The following is a 14,982-nucleotide window of genomic DNA, read 5'->3' on the forward strand; positions in this document are numbered from 1 at the left end:
TTCCAGTGACAGACAAGTTTATTGACAGAATTCCTCGAGCGGATACTGAGAAACGGATCGCTTCAGTCCAACGGGTTCATCCAAACGCCGTTCGGGACGCAAATGCTTCAGCCTCTTCATTGACGGCCCGGGCGGAGGCCGGCTCCTGCTCCCGGATGGGTCGGAGCACTCTCCGGGAGCCGAGAGAGGCGGAATCATCGGGAGAGACGAGTCCTCCACGAGGCCGAAACGGGGTGAACAGACGGTCCGGCCGCTCGCCCTGCAGGCGAGCCCCAACGACTCAGGGCGGAGGGGCACTTCCATCTGGCTACCGCCCATCAGTGACACAACCAGATCGGTCCATTTTCCAAAATGCCGCTCGCGAAAATACAGAATCGGGGAGTGACAAGTCGTACTGTGAGCCGGGAGTTACAGCTACTGGAGAGGACCGGCAGCATCGCTCCCTCGAGGCCGTGGGCTAGACGCTTAAGCCACTCCCTTCCCTCCCTCCCGAGCCCATCCCAAATCCTGGAAGAAAAGATCTCCTCTCCATCCTCTCGCACGGAGGGCCCTTCTGGCCGGGACCGTAGCTGATCCGACTGCGGCGACTCAGAGTTTCGTATTTCCTCGTGACCGGGTCAAAGCTCCGGGTTGCAGCCAAAGACCCGAAACTTGTTTAGAGTTATGTCCGGGATCGCCTTTAAAAAACGTGGCGGATCCGGGGAGCGAGACGTTACGGTCCAAGAAGGGGAGGGGAACGATTCCCCCGAGCAAGTCAATGTGAAATTTGACAGCTGGACTGCGATCTCCAGATCTCCAGGCGCCCAATTCAAGCCACTCCATCGACACCGTTTTTCCAAGTTATTCTAGCCCTTTTTTTAAAAATTATTTCTTCAACACTGCGGACAAGTCCCCCAGACAACTTTCTACTTGAAGAACTCGGTAATGACAAAATTTAATCTCCGATTGTAAAAAAAAACACTATAATTTCCATAGGGCAAGGGATTCCACAGTGGTAAAAAATCTAAGCACATGATTACACATCTGACATGCCAATTTAGCTGGAGACAAGCAGCCCAGGAGACGGCTGATTGACCGGTTGGGGGGAGGTTAAAAAATGTGGCTTTTTGAGAGGCGATCGGGACAATGCTATTCCTAGGCTTGAAAGTCATCTTTGGGGATTTCCTTTTCCCAAAGTGAACTTTCCTGATAGGGATGCATTACGGTATATAAGAATGCTCTCTGTATTAAAACAAGGATCATCAGTTTATACAGTTTAAGAAACTTTACATATATACAAAAATTACACGAGGAATAAGGCTTCTAAAGCTCCAGTGACGTTATTCTTGGTGAAATGTTCTATTTTCCCTCAATTAAGGTTTTCAGTTCTTTGACATTGTGGTCGTTTGCCACCGTGAGAGCGTGGTCAAGAGCTCGAATACTTGCGAGAAGCTTGATGATCTGCTTGATGTTTTCTCTGCGGATTGAGGGAAAAAATGGTAAGGGACAAAGACCATCTGGCAACACGGATACGATTTACCGCTCCCTTTAAGCTTATAATGTAGGAATTCCTGTAATTACTTGTTTCTAGCGATACTGTTCTAAAGTGAAATACATTGCTCTCTTGATTCTATTTATTGCTATTGTTCTTGTCTGTCCATCTCCCCCCCGATTAGACTGTGAGCCCGTCAAAGGGCAGGGACCGTCTCTATCTGTTACCGATTTGTCCATTCCAAGCGCTTAGTACAGTGCTCTGCACATAGTAAGCGCTCAATAAATACTATTGCATGAATGAACATAACCAAATGAGTCCGCACGAATACCACCTGATTACGGTCTGCTCCATTTCCAAGCCGTAATCTTTTCACTAGACTGCACGCTCACCGTGGGCAGGGAACACGCCTACCAACTCTGTTACACTGTACTGTCCCAAGCGCTTAGTTCAGTGCTCTGCACAGGAAGCGCTCAATAAATACAACTGATTGATTTCACCTGGTAAAATTTCTTTTCCGTCCAGGGGACTTCATTTCGGTCAGAGGAATAAGAAGAGTCGTCCCACCTCTAGACTCTAAGAACTTTTTGTGGGCAGAAAACGTGCCTTACCAAATTCTGTTATATTCCCATATCTGACAGGCGATTCCTCTCCCCCGTTAAAAAGCCTTACTAAAGGCCCATCTCCTCCAAGAGGCCTTCCCTGACTAAGCCCTCCTTTCCTCTCGCCCACTCCCTTCTGCATCATCCTGACTCGCTCCCTTTATTTATCCCACCTCTCAGCCCCACAGCACTTATGTACGTTGATTTATTTATATTAATGTCTGTCTCCTCCTCTAGACTCTACGCTCGTTGTGGGCAGGGAATGTGTCTGTTTTGTTGTTGTGCTGTACTTTCCCAAGTGCTGAGAACAGTGCTCTGCACATAGTCAACGCTCAGTAAATAGGACGGACTGACTTTTAGAAAATCTGACACCAACCCTGTCCCACACCACAATTACTTGCCCTCTCTCCCTCCCTCATAAGAAAGGGAAACTTCCCACCGCGCGGGGCGGGAACTGAGTTAGATTGGATTCTACTGGATCTGGATTCCAGCTCAGGTCTCCTAGTCTATAAAATGAGGATTAAATCCTATTCCCACCAAATGAAGACTGTGAGCCCCATGTGGGACAGGGACTGTGACCAACCTGATTATAAGTGAAATAACGATGATGATGATGATAACATAAAATAAGAAAACAACTGCTATGAGACTCCTGTGTTGCCGTGCCCACCCACAGAGATATTTCCTTTTGGATGACCTAACCCTGTCACCCTCCCATTGAATGATCAATGAGAAATGCCTCCCCTGCCCAAGTCCCTATCCCCCCGCTTTTCTCTTCATTAGGTGATACTGAACCATTACCTTGCATTTCTCTTCTCTACATCTGAGCATCCGATGCTATTTCTATAAATTGTATCTGCCAGGTGAACTAGGTATCTACAGAAGTTTTCTAACTGGGAAACAGTCTTTTCTCCTTTCAGGTTCACGAACCACTGTTTAGGGAAGCAATTGATGACCTAGAAGGAAGAGAATAAGGGCAGGGAGAGAAAAACTGCTCAAAAAAGAGTCTCAAAAATCAGACTCAGCAAGCAAGATTGCAAGCCCGCCTCCAAGTCAGGGGGTGTCAAACCCTGAGCACCCCCCAAAAGGCTATCTGGTCCCCCCCCCACAAATGTTAAAAACACTGAGGGAAAAACTGTTCCTTCTGGAAAAACAGAGCTTGACACGGTGGGGGGAGAGGGGAGAAGCAGGGAAGAAGAGGGCGGGCGGGAAGCCGGGACAGGCGTGAGGGAGGTTGGGGGGAAGCGGTGTGGTCTTGCTGCTGCTGCTCTCCTCAAATCCGGGGTCTGAGCTGAAGTAGAATCACGACGGCTTCCCCATCGAGATGTCCTCCCCCTCAACAAAACCGAGTTTGACAACCCCGCCGCTCTAGGAAACACAGCTAGAGAACCCAGGCCCTCGGCCAATTCCCACAACTCCTCCCAGAGGCCTTCCCTGACTACGGTCTAGAAGCTCTACTCTCCCAAGAGCTTAGCCCAGTGCTCTGCACACAGTAAGAGCTCGATTAATATGACACGAAACCCTGAATGAACGGATGTAAGCCCGTCAAACGGCAGGGACTGTCTCTATCTGTTGCCGACTTGTTCATCCCAAGCGCTTAGTACAGTGCTCTGCACATAGTAAGCGCTCAATAAATACTATTGAATGAAGGATTTCAGCAAGTCTACCCCTTTAAAACCCGTGGCAGATATCGAGAAAGATGATGAGCACTAGGCGACAGAGCCACCGACTGCCTAGACTGGTTGGTGGTGGTTCAAACGGGGTGATGCTATGTATAAAGTTTGAGGACGAGCTTTTGGCGGGGAGACCGTTTAACTTACATTTTGAGCTTTTTTGATGCTGTCATCTCCACATTCTGAGTTCTGAAAAGCCATAAGGATGTATCGATTTAACAAGCCATCTATGGATAACTCCTGGAGGGTCTTATTGGAAAGGATTCCGTACCACTGCAGAAAGTTTCCTAACAACTGCAAAGGGAAAGTCGATTTAACACGCCATTCTCCCAAACACACAGAAGGCACTCAATAAATACTGACTGAACGATTTTACAATTTGCTCCGGTTCTTTCTGAGAGACTTCTACAGGGTTCACAGTCACATCGTATGTAAAACGTTTCTCGGGAAAAATGGAGGGACAGAAAATACGTGTTTATTTGTTATCTAAATACAGAAAAGACTTGTCTCCATCTTTGTCCCCGAGTCACAGCGGAGGGCCAGGGCTGAGCCATGAGCCCCCCTGCTCCTCATGTGGCGTTCCCACCGACTTTCCCAGTTTGGCTGACGAGGAAGCCCGGGGGTCGGAATCCAGATCCCGCCTTCACTCTTAAACGCCCTGCATCAGTTGCTTCTTGGTCTCAATGGCCCGTTTCCTCTACAAGGGGTTGACTCTGCCTGGCACCAGCGGAGCGCCTCCCATTTCTCTGACTGATTGGGAAAGGAATTCCACTGGGCACACTGGGAACGGAGGAGGTGGCCCGAGGGGTTGGAGTTCCGTGGAATTCACGGCACTGAAACGAGTATCGCTAGAATTATTTTTAAGGTGTAGCATGGGAACTGAGGGAGAGGTAGAAGAGGCCACTTACCTTGACCGACGACCAAAACTGGCGTTGAAAAAACAGGTAAGGCCCAGAGTTTTTATTTTCCAAGATACTAATTATGAGAGGGAAAAAAAAGGGTAATATTACATATTGTTTCTTAAAGACTTCACGAAAGAACAACATTTAAAATTAAGGATGATTCCAAGTACTCAAAAGAAAGCAATAGAAAAGGAAACACTAAAGACTCAAGTAGGTGATATTTTTAAACCTTCATTTGACAATTTAAGTTATTGGACAGTACACACATTGATAGAGAGATCTATTTATTTACAATGAACAGCTTCATTAATGCATGAAGTTCATTTCAGAAGAAGGATTTCAAAGCAAAAACTTATCATTGGTCACTTTCAAAAGTCGTCCGTCTTTTAAAATAATTTAACTTTCCAAGTAGATTTCTCCCCCGCCTCTAGGACTAGTCCTTCTGAGGCAAGTAAAAGAGAAAACAGATGTTCCCAAGAGGCTGTGGCCTCTTATCCATGGCCCAGTAGAATGAACACTGGCCCGGAAGTCGGGAACCGAGTTCTAATCCCAGCTCTGCCTCGGGGCTGCCTGGGTGTCCTTGTTCCAGTCCCCGGGTCCCCTACGGATGGCCGACTCCTCCTCCGTACATGGGGAGAAGACCAGACTGCGAGTCCCGTGTGGGACGGGGACCGTGTCCCCATCTGATGATCTCGTACACCGGTACTTGACGTGGAGAAAGCACTCCCATTACGTGGGAGCCTGCTAAACTAGCAGTAAAAATGCACTTAAATTTGTTCAGTGAAATCTGACACATTGATAACTTTCTCGTAATAAGCAAGACAGAGAGAAGGAACTACTTTATGTTACTGTCTAGCACACTGCTGTCTACATCTTTGTATTCGGAATTAGCTGAAATAATAACTGTGACACTTGTTAGGCACCTACTAGGTGCCCAGCACCATTCTAAGCGCTGGTACAAGATAATCCGTTTAGACTCAGTTCCTGCTCAACATGGGGCTCACAGTCTAAGTAGGAGGGAGAACATTTATTTCCTCCCTATTTTAGGAGGCCAAGAGATTTTGAGTGACTTGGCCCCAAGTCACACAGCAGGAAAGCGGCAGAGCCGCGATTAGGCCCAGGCCCTCTGGCTCCCAGACCCGGGTCTTCCAACCAGGCCTCGCTGCTTTCCTGGCCTTACTGCCGGGGAGACGTTTTAAGAATCCGGCAGCCTGGTTCGGACACCTTAAGGACTACTTACTTCTTAGGATACAAGGGCATGAACACGTCGTCGTCCAAAGTTCTTCGCATCCTTAACAAAAGTGCCTTTAAATATACCTGCAAAGCACAAATAAAGCTCTGTGGGGACCACCCCCAACCTCGGGGGCAATTCCAAGAGCCAAGCGGGGGCAAGACGACTCTAGAGCGGGCTCCGCCATCAGCGGTGGGGCACAGAGACGCCTCGGTGTTTGAAACTAACTTTGCAGAAGGGCAACTCATCGGGCACCAAAACTGGCCACCGGACGTCGCGACCTGCACGACCTCGTGGTACCGACGGGGTCTTCCACACATTCCCTAGTCAGTTCCCTGCCCATCATCCCTTCCATTACCCTTTTAAAAACTCGGTTCTGGTCTTCCCACGGATAACTTCACGACGCTTCCTCCGATTCCACTCCCCGGGGCCGGGAAGTCGAGACCTCGAGGCGGCAAGCCCGCCAACCCCCCGGCCCCCGTGTGAAGGAGGGAGGTGACCCATGCCAGCCCGTGGCCCAGGGGTCAGGGGCACCCAGCACGGTCTCACCTGGGTGTTTTTGTTTTCCGCGTTGACCACCGAGGGGTAGCCGTTGATCAGCTTCAGGGTGATCCCGACCATCCGTGACGTCTGCGTCGTCGAAAAAGGGTCCCACGTATTTTCAGCGATTCCTAAGGGGATGAAAAAAAGGTCCCATCAAACACCGACCTCCACCAGTCCCAAGCGCAACGTGCCGCTCTGTCTGGATAATAATAACTGTGTTATCTGTTAAGCGCTTACTACGTGCTGGGGTGGAGACCAGCAGATCAGGTTGAGCACAGTCTCTGTCCCGAATGGGGCTCGCTGTCTTCATCCCCATTTTACAGATGAGGGAACTCAGGCCCTCAAAGAAGTGAAATGACTTGCCCAAGGCCACAAGCAGTAGACAAGTGGCAGAGCAGAGATTAGAACCCAGGACTTTCAGCCCTTGCTCTATCCACTACACCACACTCTCTAGAGAGAGCGAGCAGCATGGCTCAGTGGAAAAAGCCCGGGCTTGGGAGTCAGAGGTCATGGGTTCTAATCCCGACTCTGCCACTTGTCAGCTTGTGACTTTGGGCAAGTCACTTCACTTCTCTGGGCCTCAGGTACCTCATCTGTAAAATGCGGATGAAGACCGTGAGCCCCACGTGGGACCACCTGATCACCCTGAATCACCCCCAGGGCTTAGAACAGTGCTTTGCACATAGTAGGCGCTTAACAAATACCACATTATTATTGTTGTTATTATTATTATTATTGTTAGAGAGAGCGCCCCCTTGCAGGCACGTGTTCTGAAGCAGCCCACCTGTCAGCTTGGGGAGGATCACTTTCTCCACAATGGTCGGGAGCAGGGCCACGTCAGCATCCTCCTTCTCTTGCTCCTGCTCTTCGCAGCCGTAAAACAGCAACGACTCGAACCACAGCATGCTTTCGAAGTCCCGGCATTTAGCCTGCGGGAGCCAAGGTGAACAAAGTGAGCCTGTGACCCCAGTGACAGTCGCTGCTGCTGCTGCTCTGTGTGTGTGTGTGTGTGTGTCGGGAAGGAGGAAAGAAGAGATGAGGGGTGAGAAGTGGGGGGGTTTCAGCCTGCGAAGCGTTCAATCCAAGGGGAGACAGGCATCCCCTAAAAACCACTGAGATGCTCGTTGGGCACTATCACAGCTGGGCTCGGGAGGCAGGCCGCCACGAAACTCCACAAGTTGGGACCGGGGGTTCGTTTTCCCATCTGCTATCCCCGTAGAGAAGGGGGGTCTCAGCAAGCTCACCAAGACTAGTGGGGCGACATCTGGGCAACCAATGGGGAGCACTCCAGAAGACATATTCCAGAACCACAAAGGGAGAAAGGTCTTTTGGGTGCTTTTCTCCTCATCACCCGCACAGCCCCCGTGTCTTCATCGCTCTGAGTGTGCGCTGATATTACTCGTTGATGCTTATCTTTCCCGCCACCTCACTAGGCTGTAGAGTCCTAGCACAACCCCCGGGTATCTTTTCCCTCAGTGGCCCATGGTGGACATATACTAAACTTCGCCATAGCTCAGTCGTATTGCGTCCATCCCCTTAGAAACCACGACTTGCCAGACCTGAAAATGTCTTTCATCTTTCATCTGGGACTTAAAAGGTGAAGTGTTCGCTATGTGCCACGCATTGTATTAAGTGCTGGGGTAGATCACGCTAATCAGATTGGACACAGTCCATGTTCCTCATGGTGCTCAGAGCTTTAATGCCCATTTTACAGATGAGGAAACTGAAGCGCAAGGTAGTTAAGTGACTTGCCCATGGAACCACAGCAGTCAGGTCGTGGAACCGGAATCAGAACCCAGGTCCTCGGGTTCCCAGGCCCCGTGCTCTAATAGCCCATGCTGCTTGCCAGGCTGGATCTCCAGAATTTATACCAGAGATTTAAAAAATCCCTCCCGAGGACAGCTCGGGACGCAGGCTGGGCAGAGAACCAGGTACCCCATTTACTCCTTTGCTCAACCAAAATCAATTTTTGTTTTCACTCCAGAAGGTATTCAATAAAAGACTGCCTTCAGAGCTTCTCACCTCCAAGGGAGTCCAAGAAAGAAGTTGCAACCTTATTAGAGGATGAAATAATTTAGGTAAGCAAAGACCAATATACGCATCCTTATACGAAGTGAAGTACTTGGACCGCCAGATTTCGAACTGGGACTTGATGCAATCTATCGAATAGAAGCTCTCCAGGACATCTTCGAAGACTTTGCTGGACTCTCTGGATATGCGATCTGAAGAAGAAAGTCAGAATTCACTGGCGTCCAATCTTCAGGCACGAGAATCCAGCCGGCGTGGCCCATTTCATTCATTCAGTCGCATTTACTGAGTCCTTACCGTGTGCAGAGCGCTGTACTAAGCGCTTGGGAGAGTAACGATATAACAATCAACAGACGCATTCCCCGCCCGCAACGAGCTTATAGTCTAGAGGGGCAGACATTTAATATAAATGAATACTGTGGGGCTGGAGGGGGGTAGGGAGATGAATGAAGGGAGCAAGTGAGGATGACGCAGAAGGAAGAGGGAGAAGAGGAAAGGAGGGCTTAGTCGGGAAAGGCGGGAGGAGGTGGGCCTTCAGTAACGCTCTGAAGGGGGAGAGTCACTGTCGGATTCGAAGAGGGAGGGCACATTCCAGGCCAGAGGCAGGACATGGGTGAGAGGTCGGCAGCGAGACAGACGAGATCGAGGTACGGTTGGCAAGGTGAGCGTTAGAGGAATGAAGTGTGCGGGCTGCACTGGAGTAGGGGGGTAGCGAGGCGAGGCAGGAGGGGGCGAGGTGACTGCTTTTAAGCCAATGGTGAGGAGAAGTGGAGCTTCCCGAGAAGTGGGGAAACACGGCCCGAACGTCCTGGTAGACAAATGATCCGGACAGCAGAGTGACGTACGGACCCGAGTCTGGCGAGATGGGAGGCAGGGAGCCCATTTCCCCTCCGCCCTTGCTTCCCCCCCCCCACCGGTCTGGTATGGGGCTGGCTACAATTAAATGTTCAATACTATTATTTGTAATGGTATTACTAGCAGGACTAGGCCACTTCTACTTCAGAAACAAGAGCGAGAGGAAAGACAAGACGACACGGCAAAACGCTCTGTTTCGCTTCCAGAACCCATAAAGGAACACACCTCTTTCCAGGTTGAAATTCGTGATATCCGTGGACGTTTCCTCGTCGTCACTGGAAAGGCCTTCGAGGTGATCCGTCATCTTGCCCAACTGCTCCCTCGCCTGTCTCCGCCGGGTCCTGAATGTCATCGACACCATGAACACCCCCGACCAACGCCCGCGCTCTCCATTTCCTCCCCGCCAGTGCCACTCCGACTCCCAAGCCCCGGGGAAGAGGCGATGTCGTACCTCCTGGCCTCTCGCTCCGCGATCCGACGTTTGGCGTGCTCTTGATACAGCGCGCGATCTCGCCCAAAAGAGTCAAGATTTGGGGCCATGAGAGCTTTATCTGCAAGACACCAACCAGTCCAATTACAAGCCTCCCATCGGCAATCTGGAGGAAAGAGTTAGCAAAGAATAAAACTTATGATAGATTTCTAACCGACAAAGTAATACAATTGGGATGCTACTGCAGCCGGTGGGCCAACGTCAAGTTGCGGGGCAACAAACCTGAAAATTCCCAATCCATTTTTCCTGGGAGAAAAGGGATGGGAAGAGAGCAGAGGAGATGAAATCTCCTTTGGAAGAGACCCCCCCCCTCCCACCACCGCACCAGGGCTAATAGAAAACATCACAAGCCTTCTTTCTAGACGCGCGTAATAAGGCCTAAGATGATCTCAATGGTTCGGCCAAGCCAAGGCGGACGCGTCCATCTGTTCTTGAAGCAAGATTTCAACGGTTACGAGCTTAACCGTAGGAAAGAAAGGTCGAGACTAAAAGATGAGGCCTCAGGCGGAGGGAAGTTTCCTAACTCAAGACTACCGGGACTATGGGTGGATAATTCTCTAACTCCAACCACGGAAGAGTAGCTTCTGGAGAGACGAGGGGGAAAGGGCACCCCCGGCTTCATTCCCCCCAATGCCACGGCCTCCCGCTCCCTCGCGGCAACCCCGGTCTCCCTGGCCGCAAATCTCAGGGGGGAGAAGGACCTTCTACCAGAGAGCAGTGGGGAGAAGGGACGTGACTTGATTTCTCCCGAAGGCACAATTTAAGCTTGTGGAAGGTTTTTCCGGTTGCCTCGAGTGACCTCACACCAGGCAAGGGGCACCGGTGAACCGGACATCTGCCGCGTGCTAAACTGCCCACGCTAAGGAAGCCGGACGCCTCTCTCGGACTGTGCTTGCTTTATTCCGACGAAACAGAACCAGAACTGGGCAAGGACTTTGTCTCCTTCAGCCCTCTCACCTCCAGTAGCGGGATAAGACAGAACGGGGAAAGCGAGAGTTTGGAAAACTGGGGGCTGCCTCGTGTTCTGCTGCAGGTGAAAGATTCTGAAGCAAAAATCCCTCGCTCGCCTATCACTTCTCCATGCCTATATATCACGAAGGCTTCCGGAAAGAAACGACTCGAAGTATGGTTTCCAGGGTAATGCGGAAGCGATGCGTTCCATACCCTTCGCTTCTTTCGTCAAGATGGCGGGCACAACCAAAGAATGGACACCCAAGGAGAAAAGGTGGGAGAATGGAAAGGGTCAGAGAAATCCACTTGTCCTTGTGACCCTCTCAGGTTGGATCAGGTTGGTCTCATCCATGTGACTGACCACAAAGAGGTGCAGATGTGGAGTCGGGGCGGAGGTGGGCCCTTGTTCTCAAACCTTCCTAGTTCTCATCAACTCCCTCCCTTTCAAAGAAAGCGCTTCTCAACTTCTTTTTTCAGTGGCTTTAATTGTATCTGTACAGCGCTCAGAACACAGTAAGTGCGCAATAAATACGACTGAATGAATCTCTTAGGCGCTTACTGTGTGTCAAACACCGTCCTAAGCGTTGGGGTAGGTACAAGATGATTAGGCCGGACACAGTCCCTGTCCCGCATGGGGCTCACAGTCTAAGAAGGAGGGAGATCGGATATTTAATCCTCATTTACAGTAGAGGAAACTGAGGCACTTAAATGAAGGGACTTCCCAAGGTCACGCAGCAAGCAAATGGCAGAGCCGGGAGGAGAAGCCAGGTCCTCTGACCCCCAGGCCTGTGCTCTTCCCGCTAGTCCAAGCTGCTTCTCAATACCATCAAAAAAACTGCTCCCCAAACATCCGATCCAACTGCCCACACACGCTACGGATCCATCCTTCAAAGGTGCTCAGAGTGGGCAGAGGGTCTCCCCCTTCTTGATTAGCCAAATCCCAATGGCTGGCTGCTCCACCCTCACAAAAAGGTCCCCAGGCCTGCGAACCATCCGGAGGATGTGGCGCGGCCCACGTCCCTGGCTTCGGCAGCACGGGGTCATCCAAGACCCCCTATCTCTGCCTTGGCCAAATGGAGGCTCGGAGCTGGGCGTGGCTCTCTGGGGGCTGCTCTCCTTGCCTCTCTTTACCCTTTGGGGCACGAAGGAGGGGGTGGGAGGTCAGAACCACTGTGGAACGTGGGAGGGCCCCTTCTAGGGCGGGGACGGCCGCCTCCTTCAGTATCCCAAGTCTCTGGCAACTTCACCCACGTGTCTCTGCTTTCCACGGCCTGAAAACGTCCATGTCCTAGAGAGGGGTGTACCTCCGGAGCCAAGGGGATGGGATGTATGAAAGCGATAAATGAGTCCTGTGAACAAGAGCCGGCCCGGGGTCGGTGAAGTGGACTCCCGGCTTGAACCACTTGGTGGATGCAGGCGCCCAGATTTTCATTCTTCCCCCGCCCCGGCAACGATCAATATTTGGCTTTTCGTCTCAAAACGGGAAGCATACCACTGGCCAGCTGAACGAAACAAAGAACGCCACATCCAGCATTCCAGGAAGAATAAAACCAAGTCAGAAGAACAGCAGCCTCACAGGCGTTGATGCCGCATAACTGCTTTTGCCCCAAGTTAGCAAGGGGCCGACACCTCAGGGTTCACTTCACATCCCTCGCCTGCCGAATGCTAGCAGTATGGGGCACACTGAGCCGACTCAAAAAAGAGGCAAGGATTTTTTTTTTTTATTTTTTGGCTTAGGGGTCGAAGACCAAGGCCCTCCCAGTTTGGAAACACGACGTGTAATCTGATTCCCCCGAGACGGATCTTGACAAAGAGCTTGGCCCCACCGCGAGAGCGGCAGAATTTCCAAAGACCAGAGCCGCTCGGACGGGTGGAAGTGAGGCAAAGGGAGGGAGGGGGAGAGAGAGCAACAGGCCGGCGGTGATTCAAAGGAAGCGACCGAGGGAGATATCGTCGCTAAAGAGGGAATGACCAAACTGCCGAGAGCGTTAGTGGAAACAAACAATCCCGAAGGTTCCTGAGTGAAGCGGCACTTTTAAAAAAGCTACGGGGAGAGGACAACGCTTTTTTCGATTCGTCACGGGTGCGAGGCAGCTTGCTGGGTACGTTCTGCTCCGCGACTGCCCGCTTTCCAGCGAGGCTGCACTAAATCAACAAGGTTATTTAATGAATAATAAAAACCTTCAAGATGGACTGACTTGAATGGCTTGAAAACTCCGAAGATTCATCTTTAATATCATCTTGTCGTCTTTGGACAAGGCGGGAAGCTCGCTGTTTGTACAGCTGATGCATGGCGGACTCAAGCTCGTTAATCAGGGGCACCTGTAAAAATACAACAGATTTCGTAACACCCGGTTCTTCGGTTCCAAACCATTCGGGGCTCCACGCAATTCCCAGGAGACCGGGAACGTTCCCCATTTCCGGGGGGAGACGGCGACGGCAGAAAGGCCGTGCTTGGCCCCTTCCCCCTGGGCAGGAGTTCGCTTTAGAAATCGGCTCGGTTCCCACGGGGGGCAGGAGGGGGGCCACACGTCTTGGCACTCTGCGGGCCAGGGTGGCCCGCCCGGCTAGGGCAAGCCGGCCTGGAACTGGCCCCCGTAGGCGGCCGTGCCGGACCCGGGGGTGGGAGGGTGGCGGGGAGAAGAGGGGGGACCGCGCAGACTGTCTCGGCACGTAAATACTGCTCGTAACTCCAGGACTCGTTCTCACTGTAGCAGCGTGACTTGTAAACAAGTTATTAAACTGCAAACCGACCATCAACGTATCGAGACCGACAGGGGTAAAACAAGCAGCCACCAAGGATTTGGTGCTTTTCTGAATCCCTTAGGGCCTTGCGCCAAACGTCGATCCGAGGTCTCGGCCAGAGGCTGAGGGGTGTCCGAGATGGAAGCTTTTTACACTCACTCGGTGCATTTCACAGGCACTTCCGATCAGGGCAAATACAACTGACACCAAAATAAAATGCTACCACCTCCCTATCAGTTTAAGGGTACCAAATCATCTGGCCATACTCCAGGTTTCTTTTAAACTCTAATCCACCTAGCAACCAGGGGATTCTGCTTCCAGGATTTCCGCTCCCCTCAAGCACCTCCTAAGACACAGCCTCCGGGATGCGATCGGAGGCCCGCTCCCGTGACGCTTTAAAGCAACGATAGCATTTCCAAACTTGCTCTTCAAAGATTTCTTTAAACTCCTCTTCCGTTTCTTTTCTTCACACAGTGACGGCTACACTGCAAGGTCATCGCGGGTACGGGGTGTGCCTGTTTAATGTTGTACCGTACTCTCCCAAGGGCATAGTACAGTGCCCTGCACACAGTAAGCACTCAATAAATAATAGGGGACACAGAAAGGGCCCTGGTTCTCTGACGCCTGCAGACCTAAAAGCCCTTAGGAAATAGGACACTGATGCAGTCCAAACTGATAAAAAGGAAAAAAACACACCTTTCCTAAGTACTGCACGCCATGCCACTGTGTCATAAATGCAGTAATTATTATCATCTGTATGAGTCTCCCTGAAAATATAAAATGGCCCCTAAAAGTAGTTCACGAAGCCAGAGGTTATGACTTGGCAGATCAGGGTCCATCTCCCCGGCCAGACGTATGGTCCTCGAGGGCAGGGAACTTGCCTTCTAACTCCATGGCACTCCCCCAAGTGCTCAGGGGGCAGTGCTCCCACACGGGAGGCGTTCATTAAGGTACCCGTGATGGAGTGAGCTGGGAAAGACTCGACTTTCAGTTTTTGGACTTGGCCCCGAACGTGAAAGCAGCTTCCCGAAATGACTGCGATTTTGATTCGGAAAAAAACGGCCCAGAGGGATCTGGGCACTCTTTAGAGTAACGCAGAGTTGAATGAGACTCAGGGGCTTCTCGAAAGGGCCAGCTCAAGTCCTGCTGGTCTTCTTGTAACAGGGGCAGCGACTACTCTGCACCCAAGAGGACGTGGGTTCTAATTCTTGCTCTGCCACTTGCCTGCTGTGTGACGTTGGACAAGTCACTTCACTTCTCTGTGCCTCAGTTATCTCATCTGTAAATTGGGGATTAAGACTGTGAGCCCCATGTGGGACAACCTAAATACCTTATATCTACCCCAGTGCTTAGAACAGTGCTTGGCACAGAGTAAGCGCTTAACAATATCATTATCATCATTATTATTATTAAGCAGTGAGGTACCTTATGAGGTACATTATGAGACACATCAGTTCAACTAAAGACCAGCTCCCAAGAATTCCAACTTGG

General features: G+C 51.0%; 1 protein-coding gene across 1 annotated transcript in view; it reads right to left on the reverse strand.

The window, feature by feature from the left end:
- The window catches only part of PAXBP1 (PAX3 and PAX7 binding protein 1), a 31,725-nt gene continuing 16,743 nt past the window's right edge, over nt 1–14,982 (reverse strand). The window contains exons 8-18 of the mRNA XM_029082383.2: nt 12,945–13,068; nt 9,757–9,856; nt 9,531–9,646; nt 8,445–8,644; nt 7,207–7,351; nt 6,429–6,550; nt 5,889–5,965; nt 4,655–4,721; nt 3,894–4,040; nt 2,875–3,029; nt 1–1,456 (exon numbers count right to left, since the gene is read on the reverse strand). Of these exons, the coding sequence (XP_028938216.1) occupies nt 1,339–1,456; nt 2,875–3,029; nt 3,894–4,040; nt 4,655–4,721; nt 5,889–5,965; nt 6,429–6,550; nt 7,207–7,351; nt 8,445–8,644; nt 9,531–9,646; nt 9,757–9,856; nt 12,945–13,068 (1,371 nt within the window). The 3' untranslated portion in view covers nt 1–1,338. The remainder of the gene's footprint in view (nt 1,457–2,874; nt 3,030–3,893; nt 4,041–4,654; nt 4,722–5,888; nt 5,966–6,428; nt 6,551–7,206; nt 7,352–8,444; nt 8,645–9,530; nt 9,647–9,756; nt 9,857–12,944; nt 13,069–14,982) is intronic.

This window comes from Ornithorhynchus anatinus, chromosome 17 (assembly GCF_004115215.2).
Source record: "Ornithorhynchus anatinus isolate Pmale09 chromosome 17, mOrnAna1.pri.v4, whole genome shotgun sequence".
NCBI lineage: Eukaryota > Metazoa > Chordata > Mammalia > Monotremata > Ornithorhynchidae > Ornithorhynchus > Ornithorhynchus anatinus.